Below are 12,668 nucleotides of genomic sequence, written 5' to 3'. Positions count from 1 at the left end.
GTTTTTAGACCTTATTCAAGAAACTGTCCTGTGTGATCATGGGGGGAAAAGCTTGTCTGGAGGCGGGAACATTTTAACTCCTCATTGACGGTGTTTTGAGCTGTTAGACTGAGATTTAGGCTCCATAGTTGTGGAGAAGTGGATCACATTTGTCCGCTTCTGGGCCGTCTTTTCTCTGACATGTACGACTCTTGCAGGGAGTTTTCAGCAAAATGTTCGCACCCAGGCAAATCTCGTATTCTGGGTTAAGTGTTTTATGAGATCTTTAAATTCTGGCTTTTCAACAACACTGGGCTCATGTCTTATGCAAAGTGTTGTGTTACTGCTGCCACTATCTCAGAGTCATCTTGCAGCGTATTTTTAACGAATACCGCGAGTTCGACCTCTTTCTTTTCAAAGTTGAATGACTGCTCAACACTGCAGATCCAGTTCTGTTTCTCGTTGTCCGTCTCAAAACGCAGCTAACTCACCGCTACCTTGCCACGCTGCTCTGTTTACTGTCCTCTCCCCTGCTTCTCTCGTTGCTGATACAAAAACGCGCATGTGCGGAGGAGTTTTCTGGATGGGCACAAGAGAGAGAGAGAGAGAGCTCTCTACTGTGAGAGATGCGTTCAGGGACAATGGGAAAGGCAAAACTCCAGTGAGAAATTCATGCTGACGGATTAAAACTTCCACATAAGTTATACTCAATGTTCGTGATATAGTCATTTTATACATCGTGCGTGGCAAAGGCCATGATACATCGAGTATACTCAATATATCGCCCAGCCCTAATTTCAAGTGCAAATAATCAGTCACTCCTGTTTCTTTGATTGTCAGAAAGCCAAAATCCTGATCCTGTTTAAAATTCAATTAATTGTGTATCCTTAATGCATACAGATCTCCCTCTCCTGCTGTGGCCTTAATAGAATAGGTGTCCTGCCAGCCTGAGGTAATGGGCTGTTCTCTCACTTCTCCTCCAACTTCAACATCCAGACACATCCCATCCTGAGTTGTCCTTTCCTCAGTCAGTGACACAGCTCTCTGTATCACCCATAAACTTCTATTTTCCTTTCTAGTTCAAGAGAGTACAAGGTGTCAAAGCCAAAACATTAAACAAAGATTACTGATGCACTGGTTATTTCACTCACAAACAGGGATTTTTTCATAGGTTTGTATTGACATTGTGGAGCATCCTTCATTTTTCAACAACCGTTCCATCACACAGCACTCTGTCAACCATGCAGTGAAGTAAGGCCACATAATAATTTAAAGGATACCTGAAAAGGGGTTGTTTTATGTCTATTTCTGTGACACATCACTTTGACTGTTGCTATTGGTTATAAATGCATTTTATCTTTAAAAATTTTATATATATTTTATAATCTGATGTGTAAGGAAAGCTGTCTTGCCCATAGTTTGTCCTGCTAAAACCACTGCCGAAAGAAAGTGCAGGACAGTTATATAATCTGCCGTTTCTTATTGGATGTACTAGATGTACTATAGATTCTGGGTTGTCTGACACATACTTGTTTCCTCTAATTTATTTGTAGCCTTACTGTCAACCAGGTATACAATCTGTGGTTCTATATTACAGGATTCTACTTTAAGTTGGCAGACAGCAACAGATCAGTGCAACTAAGCATCTGAAAACAAGAAATTGCAATCAATTCTAAGTAAAAATTTTCATCTCAAATATGATGCTGTTGTTATGTTTGTCTTTCGAGGCCATGGAGAGTCTTTAAGTCAGGAAAATCTACTGGTTCTCTTTTCACTGTTTTCTTGAAGTGAAACAACATTGTTATGCTACTAAACTCAGCATCCCCACATGGGCAGGGCTATCTCTTCCTCCATGTGGCGGCCTGGAGGAGTTAACTCGAGAAAACCAGGTATAAAACATCTAAACCTCTAAGCAAAAAATAGACAAAAAGAGCAATGTCCTGCTTTTCCATCCATGGGAACAAACAGCTGATATCAACAAACCCTGAGGGATTTTTTATTTAACTCTCTTCTTTTGTGCCATATTACACTTTAAACACAAGAGATATACAAACAGTACATCCATAGTGTGAAGAGCAAGTATCCACTCCAAGAACATGCAGAGTCATGAAAATTGCATGTAGAGTGTTATATATTCCCTTGCTTGCAGTGTCACAGTATATATATAATATAGCCTATATTGAATCGATATTTCTTCCTGGTAGCTCTGTTCAGGGCTAAAGAGCAATGTTTCTTTAATTTTGAACGCAGAGGGCTCACAACTCAGTCAGGTGTTCATAAACTCTGAAGTTGCTTATTTTCTGTTGGACAGAAAACTAACCAATGAGATCATTTCAAGTGTCTCCCAAACCCAGTATCAGTTATTCAAGGGTCAGAAAAAAGCCTTCTGAGAAAATCGCCTGTCCCTTTAAGCCTCACCACAGCAGACACTATATCATCAGACTACCATAATCCACCACTGCAGACAGCTGCAGTGTCTACCACATGAGCACTATCCACAGTGAGCTTTCTGTCTGTGGCTGCGCTCCAGTTTATCTTCTGAGCTGGTTAAACAGAACAGGTTGCTTCTGCCTCTCAGGGGTGTTCTGGAGAGGGAGGCTTGTGGGTGGCAGCGGTGCTTTTCGTGCCCTTTAAGACACTCAAACATCATGCCTGCCGGGAAAGTAAAATGCCATAGAGATGCCACATTGGTGATTAATACACTATGTCCACTAAAAATTAATATGATTCACTGGGGTTTTAAATGCTGCAGAAAGAATCTGAAAGTGATAAAAATGTGGTTACAGAGGTGGAAGTGCTGCAGGAGAAGGAGAGGGAGGACAGATTAGGAAGCACTAAATGCCCTGATTTGTGATGGACCAACAAAACATCCCTCCTTTGTTGCTCTGCCTGTGAGAAGCAAGGAGAATATGACCAAGCAATAATCAGCCAGTGAAGTGCTAAGGCCACAGGTTGTGTGTAATGGTTAATTGCTATAGCTGTAAACAGCCAGGATCATTACATTTACAGTGCTGTTCGTACAAGGCTCCAGTCAGAGGAAAAGACAACTGGCTAATTAGTGTCTGTGATACAGCGCTCAGGGTCTGGCTGCTATCAGGTTGCACATTAAGGCTGAGTCTGTGATAGGGTCCTCTCCTCAGCCTGCAGTGCTCCAGGGGTGTTTATATATATAACTGAAGCATGCAGCAAGTGCAGGGCGAGCTCAGTGAGCTGATTCACTCTGGCAGACACTGATGTGGCTAGTCAGTGTGATCAATCAGCGTTTAACCATGGTTGCTATCACACATGGCAAAACAAAAACAGACAGTGGAAAGTCCAGGGATTCGCGCTTACAAGAAAGATGAGCAAGTCATTCTGACATCATCCGATTTTCTCAAGGCTGAAGAAATTTGAACAGCATGGTATACCACACAGGATAGGTGGCTAACATGAAATATAGATCCTGGCGTATCTCATCCCATGATAAATTTACTTAATAGATGATGACGGATGACTACTTACAGGAAAGTCAGACTAGTTTAATGTATGCCATTTAGCCTTTGCTCTTTCAAAGTGTATTAATTTTCTATGATGTAAGAGAGGTGCTCATATTTCAGGGCAAGATGGCATACATCCAAACCCTACTAAAATACCGCAGGCAAAAATCCACAGAGAAAGATTTTTCTAAAACACCTTATTATTACAGGTGCAACTGAAGGAACGTGACTGAGATCTTTGATTCTTAAGAGGGAGAAACAACCACAGCAATACAGTCTTTATTACTAGACATTAGAATGGATTAGAAATCCTTAACATTCCCTTAATTCATGAACTGTGAACAAGTTTTGAAATAAGCATGATTTGGAGTGCTGAGGAAATTAAGTTATCTGCACTCCCAGGTGGACAAGATCAAAAATGGTTTCAACCATTGGTCTGTGTAAAATTAAAATGTACAAAATTCTAGCTTCTTGAATTAGATTAAGAGTAAACTGGCTTTTCCAAATAATACAAATACTTTATAAAATACTATGCAGTCACATTTTACTGAGTATACCTCAGACATTCAGGAACCTTGTGGAGGTGCTGTACCGAAAAAACTCTACAAGAATCTCCATACAGGTTAATACAGGCTTTTCTATTGTTCACCAGCTCTGCTTGGATGGAAGAATGCTCCATTAGGCTTAAAATGTGTCCAATTTTTGACATCCTTGAGAAAACAAGAGTACCAGTGTGCCTATTTAGAGAGAACTCTGTCAGGTGGGCTGCAGATGTGCTAACATATGAACATAGATTAGCAAGATGAGCCGCCTGTACGTTTGAAAGGTGCCAAAATTATGCGAGGCAACACAAAATGCACGCACATAGGTGGAAAAGTGCACACTGAGGCTGTTTCCCTTTTTGTGCTGCTCTGCTCCAGTTCCATCAGTCACATCACACTGACTCCTGAGTCCCCACAATCCTCCCTACGGTCATTCATCACAACGTCAGTCAAACGCTGACTTTGGTCCCTGGAGTGCCGTACTAATGCTGTCCCTCTGTGCGTGTGGACTCATTCATGTATGTTTATACTTTAGTGTGCTTGTGTTCTACTGCATGTGTGTTTCTGTGTGCACTCATGCATGAATTTTCTATTTTTGGGGGACCTGGGTTTTTTCTTTTTCCTTTCACTCCTCCCAGAGGGCGCCGGAGAGAAGGTGTGTCGCTGCAGTGACAGAGAGGGAAGAAACAGAGCGAAACGGCAGAGAGGAGTCTGGAGGAGTCAGGAGGAGCTTGGCAGTAGCAACAGGAGGAGGGCAAAGAGGATGACAGTGCCTTCTAGTAGGCTCTCTGTCAACATGATTATCTGGAACCCAGCTCGAGGTCAAGGATGTGTCGTACAACATGGTAGAGACGGTACAAACAGTTACTAAGGAGAGCAAACAGAGATCCTCTAGGCTGCATGGCAAGGCAGTGACAAAGCCATGCTAAGTGTGTTACTCCCCGAAGATTCAACTGAAAGAAATCATTAAAAAAGAAAACATGTTCTCTTGGCTCACATGAAACTTTCTGCATCTCATTGTGATAGGATTCAAAGCAGCAGGGGGGACCATCCATCTAAAGGCATGAAGAGGAAATCATTACAGCCAAAGAGCGATCCACTGCTGTTGTTTTTCCAATTAGCAGAACAGCATTGAGTATCTCTCAGCATAAAACACCAAGATATCAATCCACAAATACACATTTCTTACAACACAACACAGATGAGGTGCAGATGTGCTCTGTTAACAACCTCCAATTTCCACATACAGCGACAGTGCTGCGATCTGCCGGCGAATCGTACTTAGCAGCACATCGCTCCTTCTCTAGTCCATCAGAGCAGTTCCACAGCCCACTCTGCTTTGTTCAAGATACACTGCAGGTCTATTTTCAGCGCCAGCTGCTGCCAAACCACGTCCATTCCCGTCGATCAGAAAGTTCTAAACAGGAAGCCACAGGCGTAGAATATCCAGTTGTTTCAAAATACAACACAATGCACGGACTCTTTATCGTAAATCATCACTGTATCAACATTACGACTCATCCTACAGCAAGAGTAAAGGGTCAGCGAGAGGTCAGTGGGTCACAGAGCTACAACAGCGCCACTGACAAAGAAAAGTTAACTTCTGAGGACATTTAGCCAAAAAAACTGGCATAAAACCACAAATCCTTTAAGAAAAACATTAACCTTTTAACTTCCTAATGTACTCACCCAAGGGCGAAAGCAATAATATCATGGACTAATACCGGAATGGATGATAAATTAACCCCAAAAGGTAAAATAGTCCGACGTTGACATACTATTCCTGTGTGAACTCACAGTTCTCCTGTGATCTCTGCCCGCTGGTCAGGGCTACGCGCTGCAGCTCGGCGCTCTAGACACGCTTCCAGTGGGCGAGGTCGCTCGCCTTTGATCTGGGCAAATCCGCGACACTTCTGTGCACGGCACACTCGTCATATGTGGAAATTGCGGGTAACGATAGTGAACCTTCAGGAAAAAGAAAGATCCACAAGCCAGCTTCATGGTGCTGTTAATGGTGTGCTTGACAAACTGGCAGAATCAGCTAGAATCTATGTTTATATAGGAGCAGTACTAGTTAGGAAATTATCACATGAGCCATAGCAGGGCTCCAAAACAATATAAGAAATAAAAAAGTTGATGCAGCTGTGCTGTAGGAACTCTGATTTATCTGTGCCACACAAGGGACTCATTGGTTTTCATTCATTTCTGTGCAATACAAAATCTTTTGAGAACCTCGCTGTAGTTGTGCAATCAGTCACAGGTAATATCAAAGGTGAATTTTATCTCTCTAGAGTTTGTATCAAATAGCATTGATGGTCCTACTTGCCTGCTGTGGAGAATACCAGCATTCACTAAGCTCTGATGCCAGAGCTTAAACTTCAACTTAGGAATACTCAGTAATACCAACATAATACCAGACCCAGCAGATAAAAGCTTAATCATTTGTTGGCATCAGAGGGTGTAACAACCTAAATAAACACAAAAACAATGGTTCACATAGAGTTTCAGGCAGAATGACTACCTCAGCTGTTTTTTTGTTTGTTTGTTTGTTTGTTTTACTCATTCCATATACTTTAAAAGGAATGTTTTAAGAATTTAAATTTTTGGTCTGAGCTACAGCTTATTTAATGTTTCAGTCTGAGAAGAATTTGTTGTGGTGTTTCAAGCACTTTCTCAGGATTTTTATGTAACCTACCTTGTAAAACTGTTATTCATTTACAAGAATTCATTTAAAATTGAGTGTATTGGCCCTAAAAATAACAGTTTATTTATTTATTTTTGGCATAAAGGGTTTACTGTCTGTACAGTGCTATTTGTAGCTCCCAGAGAGGCTTTAAGAGCTTGTTAGCTCTAACTGTTAATATTACATTTTGCATGCTGTACATGAAAACCAAATGTCTCCAGTGTTAATTACTGAATTTTTATATTTAAAAAGAACACATTTATCATTAATGCTGAAATCAAATGTGTTTTGTCTTACTTTATGTCTGTTTAAAAAACAAATAGACTTGGGTGCAGATGGTCTAGCAGTTAGATACCACTACATGTATGCAGGCAGCCTGGGTTCAAGTCCAGCCAGCAACCTCTTTTCCCCATGTCTCATCCCACTCTTTCATCTCTATTTCTGACTCCATCTCTAAACAAAGCCTAAAAAATAAAAAAAATTAAAAAAAATTAGAAATAGACTGTCACAATATCATATCATAGGTATCATATCGTATCATAGGTTTGATCAGGTTCAGGAGTTTTTAAATGAAACAATAAAAAAAGGCGTGTTTATCAAAGTATCAGCTAAAAATAATGAAATACAATTGAAATTACCGTACATCCAATACTGTCAAAAATCTAATACAGTTCCTGCCACTTTAAAGGACCATGAAAGTAATTCATCCTAAATAAAAAAATGTTTTTCCCATCAGTTATTGCAATATTTACAGAAAAAAAGCCCTGTTTAATTGCGTTTTAACAGTTCATATAGTGATGATACATACATTTTTAACAATGGGCGCGACGTGCATAAATAATTAGGAAAATAATTTTAAAGCCATTTCTGACACAAATAAATCCATATAGAGTAATATATCTCCTTTTCCAAGTAGCAAAAAGTGCCATGAAAACATTTCAGGTAATACTGACAAACCTTCCTGTGTAAATGCGGTTGGTTGTACATTCATATCAGATGCAGCTTATTAACTCTTTAACTTTGCCAGCGGGCTAAAATAACAATTTGGCACCTTCTGTTTAAGCTGGCAACTCTACTCAGTCAAAGACAGAAAAATTGTTTTCTCTCCTCTTGGTGATTTGGATCCATCAGTTGAGATTAACTGCATTACAGAGTGCTGATCCAATTTCAGTGCTTGTATTTCCCAAATCTTAAATCAGTATACACAGAAATGAACCCAGTTTTTTTCAGATTCCTTTTATACTCTTAGGCCAAAGAATCTGTAATGAAAAATAAATAGGCAGGCAGTTATGACTTAAAGAAGTCAGGGGTGCCTTGTTGTTAGGTCACGCCCCATGTCATTGTGTTGCCAAGGTTCAGAGTCCAGCCTGTGGCTCCTTTCCCTCATGTCATTCCCCCCTCTCCCAATTCTGTTTCTGACTCTATGAACTTTCCTTCTCTAAATAAAGTCGTAAAAATCCAAAATATAAATCTACAAAAAAGAAGTGTTGTATTGAAACAATACATTTTTTTTTTTTTTTTAAACAATGTATCACTTTTTTCCATGGGGGCTTAAAAAAAGAAAAAAAAAAGGTTAGAAACCACTGGTTGAAGGGGTGTCATGTAGGTATCTTTAGTTTATCAACCTTGTTGAACAAGAGCTTTTAGTATTTGCATCAATGTAGGCTGAGAAAAACAAGGTGTAATAATTACAAATCTGTTAATCTAATGTATCAGAAGTGCTATAACTTTCTCAAGTTGTAGAAATTGTGCATCTGTCCACTCAGCCAACATAAGGTTTTGATTATGGGTCTCTGAGTTTAAGACATTAATAACTTCTGTTGCTCACTTCTGGTGACAGTTTAATCCATCTAGATTCAACAAGGTATTTTACTGGATTTGCACTCAATAAAGCACCATCAAATCCAGCATTATTTTTCAGCTGTAATGTACTGCAGTCAAGAATACATCTGCACTTTAAATGCATTACCAGGCAATAATAATCCAGCAGTGACAAAACAGATGTAGGCTAATGCCACTCATATGTCTACCAACAATCTTTCAGCATTAGAACAGCTGAATAAATGCATCTTAAGCTCTGAAGTACGCACTCTCCACTTAAAAGTGCTCTATAGAAATGCCATCGTATTTTATAAGGTAAAATAACAGCAAATAAAAAATCCTTCAAAACACTTTTCCAAGGCTTGGAAGATCTTTAAAGTCTTGTGTTTTTCACTGAAGCAAAGACTGATAGGAATGTATCCACAAGGTCAGTTCAGTCAAAGAGAGAGACTGATATGCTCTGTAAAAGCTAGAATATTCCTTCTTCTAGTTTTCACATACTGTGAGCAATGTGCTCCTCAGCTACACTGACAGACCTAATTAACAACCAGTCTGAGCGAGTCTGAGTATGCAACAAGTGGGTGTTGAGAATTATTTTGTAGCGTCAAAAATCAACTTGTGCCAGGAATTGCATGCTTTGATCTGCCAAAAGAAGTAGAGAATTTGCAGAAACATAAAAGCCTTTAAAAATTACCATTTTTGTTCTATGGTTGATACAACAATTGGCTCTGCGTTTATCCTCCAGGTTTATGAGCACAGATTTGACAGAGATCAACAGCAAAACAACATGCTAGCCAAATGAAAGACCATAATAAACAAAAGAAATCATCCATATAATTAAAGATTCAGTTTTATCAACCAATTCAACAGGTCCAAAAACATTTGAATCCTCTGATATTCTGTCAAGAAGAAAAAAACTACTAAGCTAGAGGAATCTGAAAAGTTTTGAAGGGCTTTCAAGGAATTTTCTTTTTCACAAAGGCACTCAACAAAGTAGCAACTTTCTCTCAGTGAAAGAATGTGGACCTGTTGCAGTATTGAACATGCCGGTAAGCACGATACTATTATGTATAGGCTGAGGACAACAAGGCAACAGCAGAGAATATTGCAGAACAAAGCCTGAGAATCAACCTGTGCAGCCAAACACAAGAGATCGAAGGAGAAAACCCAGCAGGAAACTCTCAGAGCAGCAGCGTGGGAGGGAAAGAGCAGCTATCAGCATACATCAAGTCATTTTACTGGCAGAGGAAAAAAAAATCATCCATCTCCGGAAACCTTGCAAGACTGAGAACACGCAACCCGAACACCTCAGAAGAGGACTCCTGTGAGAGCTTTGAGGCTGCTTTGACCCCAACTGATCCAAGAGCAGAGCTTATATTAAAAAGAAGGCATGAGTGGACTCACGGTTTTGAAGTCGCTGTGGCTGCACTCCTGGCCTTGGTAGCGGCAGTAGAGCATCATCTCTTTGAGGTCGTGGCCGACTCTCTCCATGAACTCCTTCATGCTGAATGTTTTGGGCCTGTAGGCGGTGAAGTTGGAGTTCTCCTCCAGGAAAGCCAGCACGTCAGGCTCTGCCAGGTGTGGCTGGGGGATTGTCATGTGCACATCCAACAGGTTCAGCAGCTCTCCTGCATGGTACAAGTCATTGCGTGTGAGGCGGCTAAAGCGGTAGGTGTTGAGGTTACATATGGTTACGGCAGGAAAGACAAGGCTGCTTGACACCACAGCGTCCACGCTGGTCACATGAGGGTAGGAAAGGAAATAAGCCAGGCGTTCAGCACTCTCCAGAGCTAACAATCCCACGCAGGCCAGTAAAGCTAGAGCCCAAAGCAAGCGGCGTGCACCAGACTGACCATAAGGGAAGATGAAGCGCAGGCCGTGCAGCGTACTGGTGTGGGCAAAGACCTGCCAGGAGGTTGGGTGCAGGCTCGAGCTCTCTTGGCTCCCCTGACTACCACAGCTCTCCTTCAGATCCATCATCAGCCCTCCAGCCCCTTGACCAGGGAGCCCCTGGTGCACTCACACCTGCAGAGACAAGGAGGGAACTTCCTTTAAAGACATTATAAACAAAACTGTTCATATTAACAAAAAAGAAAGCAAGAGAGAGGAACAGCAAAATATTAAGGAAAGACATGAGTAGCAAAAAGAGCTTAAAAGTGAAAGAAAAGAAACAATAAAATTAAAATAACACACAAAAAACAAATACAATGACAAGAAACATTTGAAAAAGTATAGGGGGTAAACATAAGGAGGCAAAGATCGCTACTGCCAAAATAACAACTACAGTGAGTAAGAAACAGGAGGAGAAAGATGCTCCCCTGGGGCATCCCTTTCCTCTCCACTTCCACTTTCAATGACTCCCTCAAGCTGAAGTTACTGTGGCTGCCAGCCTGCCTGAAGATCCTGTTACACTAGCATCAAACACACTCTTCCAAAATCTTAAATTGCACCCCCCCAACCCCACGCTCTATCCTCTGTCGCCCTCTGTGACTGCTCGGTTTCACTGATATAAATCCCAGAGGCAAGTCCTCTGTGACACCCACAGCGAAAGGTGAGAGTCACTTAAACCACAAGCCAATCAAAGCTGCCTCTATGTGTTTAATGTTTCGACTCATCTCCTTTCAAAATCACACACGCTCTATCTCGCGGTGTCGCTTTCATGCATGAGTGTGCATGCACAAACACAAACACAAGTACGCACATCCAGGCTTCTCAGGATTTCCCCGTGCACACAACTAATGACAAGCCTAAGCACCTCTCTCAATCACCCTAGCGAGAAGACATCCAGCCAGCGACTGTGAGTCTGAGAGTGCACGTGTGTGTTTGGATCTGTGTGCGTGTTTGGTGTGCGTGTGTGTGAGAAAGAGAGAGAGAGAGAGAGAGAGAGACTGTAAAAGAGAGAGAGAGAGAGAGGGAGAGAAACAGAGAGAGAGAGAGAGAGGGAGAGTCGCTGATGATCAGAGCCGCTGGTTATTCTTGCATGCCGATCCAAACTCCTCCCGTTTTCCTCTGGCCAGATACATCCGCTTTCCCTCCTCTTCCCAGCTCATCTGTGGCGGCGGCGAACAACAGCGGAGCCGGGAGAGACGGGAGGCGCACACACCAACACACATGCTCCCAGAGAGGGAGAGAGAGAGAGAGAGAGAGAGAGAGAGCGAAAGGGGAGAAGAGAGAGGGAGGGGGGTAGAAAGAGAGGAGGGAAGACGGCGCTCTCCTCGCTTGCTCTCTCCCCACAGCAAAGTCTCTTATTGAAAATGTTTCCTCCCCTCCTCTTCCTCCTCCAGCACCACCACCTTCGCTCTCATTTGTCTCTTTGAGCTTTCATATTTCCACCTCTCGTCAACACAGAGTGATGGATGGATGCAAAACAGGACGCTGTCTGAGAGACAGATAGGAGAGAGGGGAAAAAGCAGTAGTCGGGGAGGCTCGGTCGGGGAGAGGGGATTGCATGTCATGGGAAGTGAAGCAGAAGTGGAGATGGAGGAGTACAGGTGGAGGGAGATGTAGGTTGAAAAGACGGGTGAGGACAAAAACTAAAACAGGAAAACTAAAAAAGAAGAGCAAAGGAGTGAGCAAAGGATTGTGGTCACACAGGGCACAACAATGTCACACAGAGGATAGTAATTCAGTTTTCCTAAAAGGAGAGGGCTACAGATATAAAGGGAATAGTAAGTACACTGTGCATTTGTCATGTTCAATGAAACACTGAAACGGTGAGCTTATATCTGTAGTTACAGGCATTTTATCTTTACAACAAGCAGTGTGTGCTTTCGATCAAGTGTGAGAGAAAGCTGGCAGTATGTGAAGAGAGTTGAGGAGACAGAAGGGGAGAGGCAGTGAGAGAGAAATAAAAGCAGGGTGTGAGGGTGTTAGAGGGTGCTAAAAGAGACAGTAAAACACCTTCACTGTCTAGATGGACTGGAGGAGAAGATGCATCACCAGGTGTCAAAGTGATCTTTGGCACTACATATTGATTTTAAATTGTCACTCAAAACAATACCAAATGTTTTTGGCTGGTATCAACATTTGTATTTGTATATAACAGTTAAAACTGTTTTAATTCAGTTCAACCATTTAAAAAAGGCTTGAAAGCTTGTAGGAAGTTCCGCTGGAATAAATCACTCAAAAGCGTAATGTTTACATAAAAACAGAAGGAAAGGGGAAGCT

General features: G+C 41.6%; 1 protein-coding gene across 1 annotated transcript in view; it reads right to left on the bottom strand.

Annotated features, from left to right (window-relative positions):
* Positions 1-11,283, bottom strand: part of asic2 (acid-sensing (proton-gated) ion channel 2) — a 506,219-nt gene extending 494,936 nt beyond the window's left edge. Inside the window, exons 1-2 of the mRNA XM_041817045.1 lie at positions 11,257-11,283; positions 9,906-10,526 (exon numbers count right to left, since the gene is read on the bottom strand). Of these exons, the coding sequence (XP_041672979.1) occupies positions 9,906-10,481 (576 nt within the window). The 5' untranslated portion in view covers positions 10,482-10,526; positions 11,257-11,283. The remainder of the gene's footprint in view (positions 1-9,905; positions 10,527-11,256) is intronic.
* Positions 11,284-12,668: the final 1,385 nt, after the last annotated feature.

This window comes from Cheilinus undulatus, linkage group 21, assembly GCF_018320785.1.
Source record: "Cheilinus undulatus linkage group 21, ASM1832078v1, whole genome shotgun sequence".
Lineage (NCBI taxonomy): Eukaryota > Metazoa > Chordata > Actinopteri > Labriformes > Labridae > Cheilinus > Cheilinus undulatus.
This window is presented reverse-complemented; position numbering and strand designations above follow the sequence as displayed.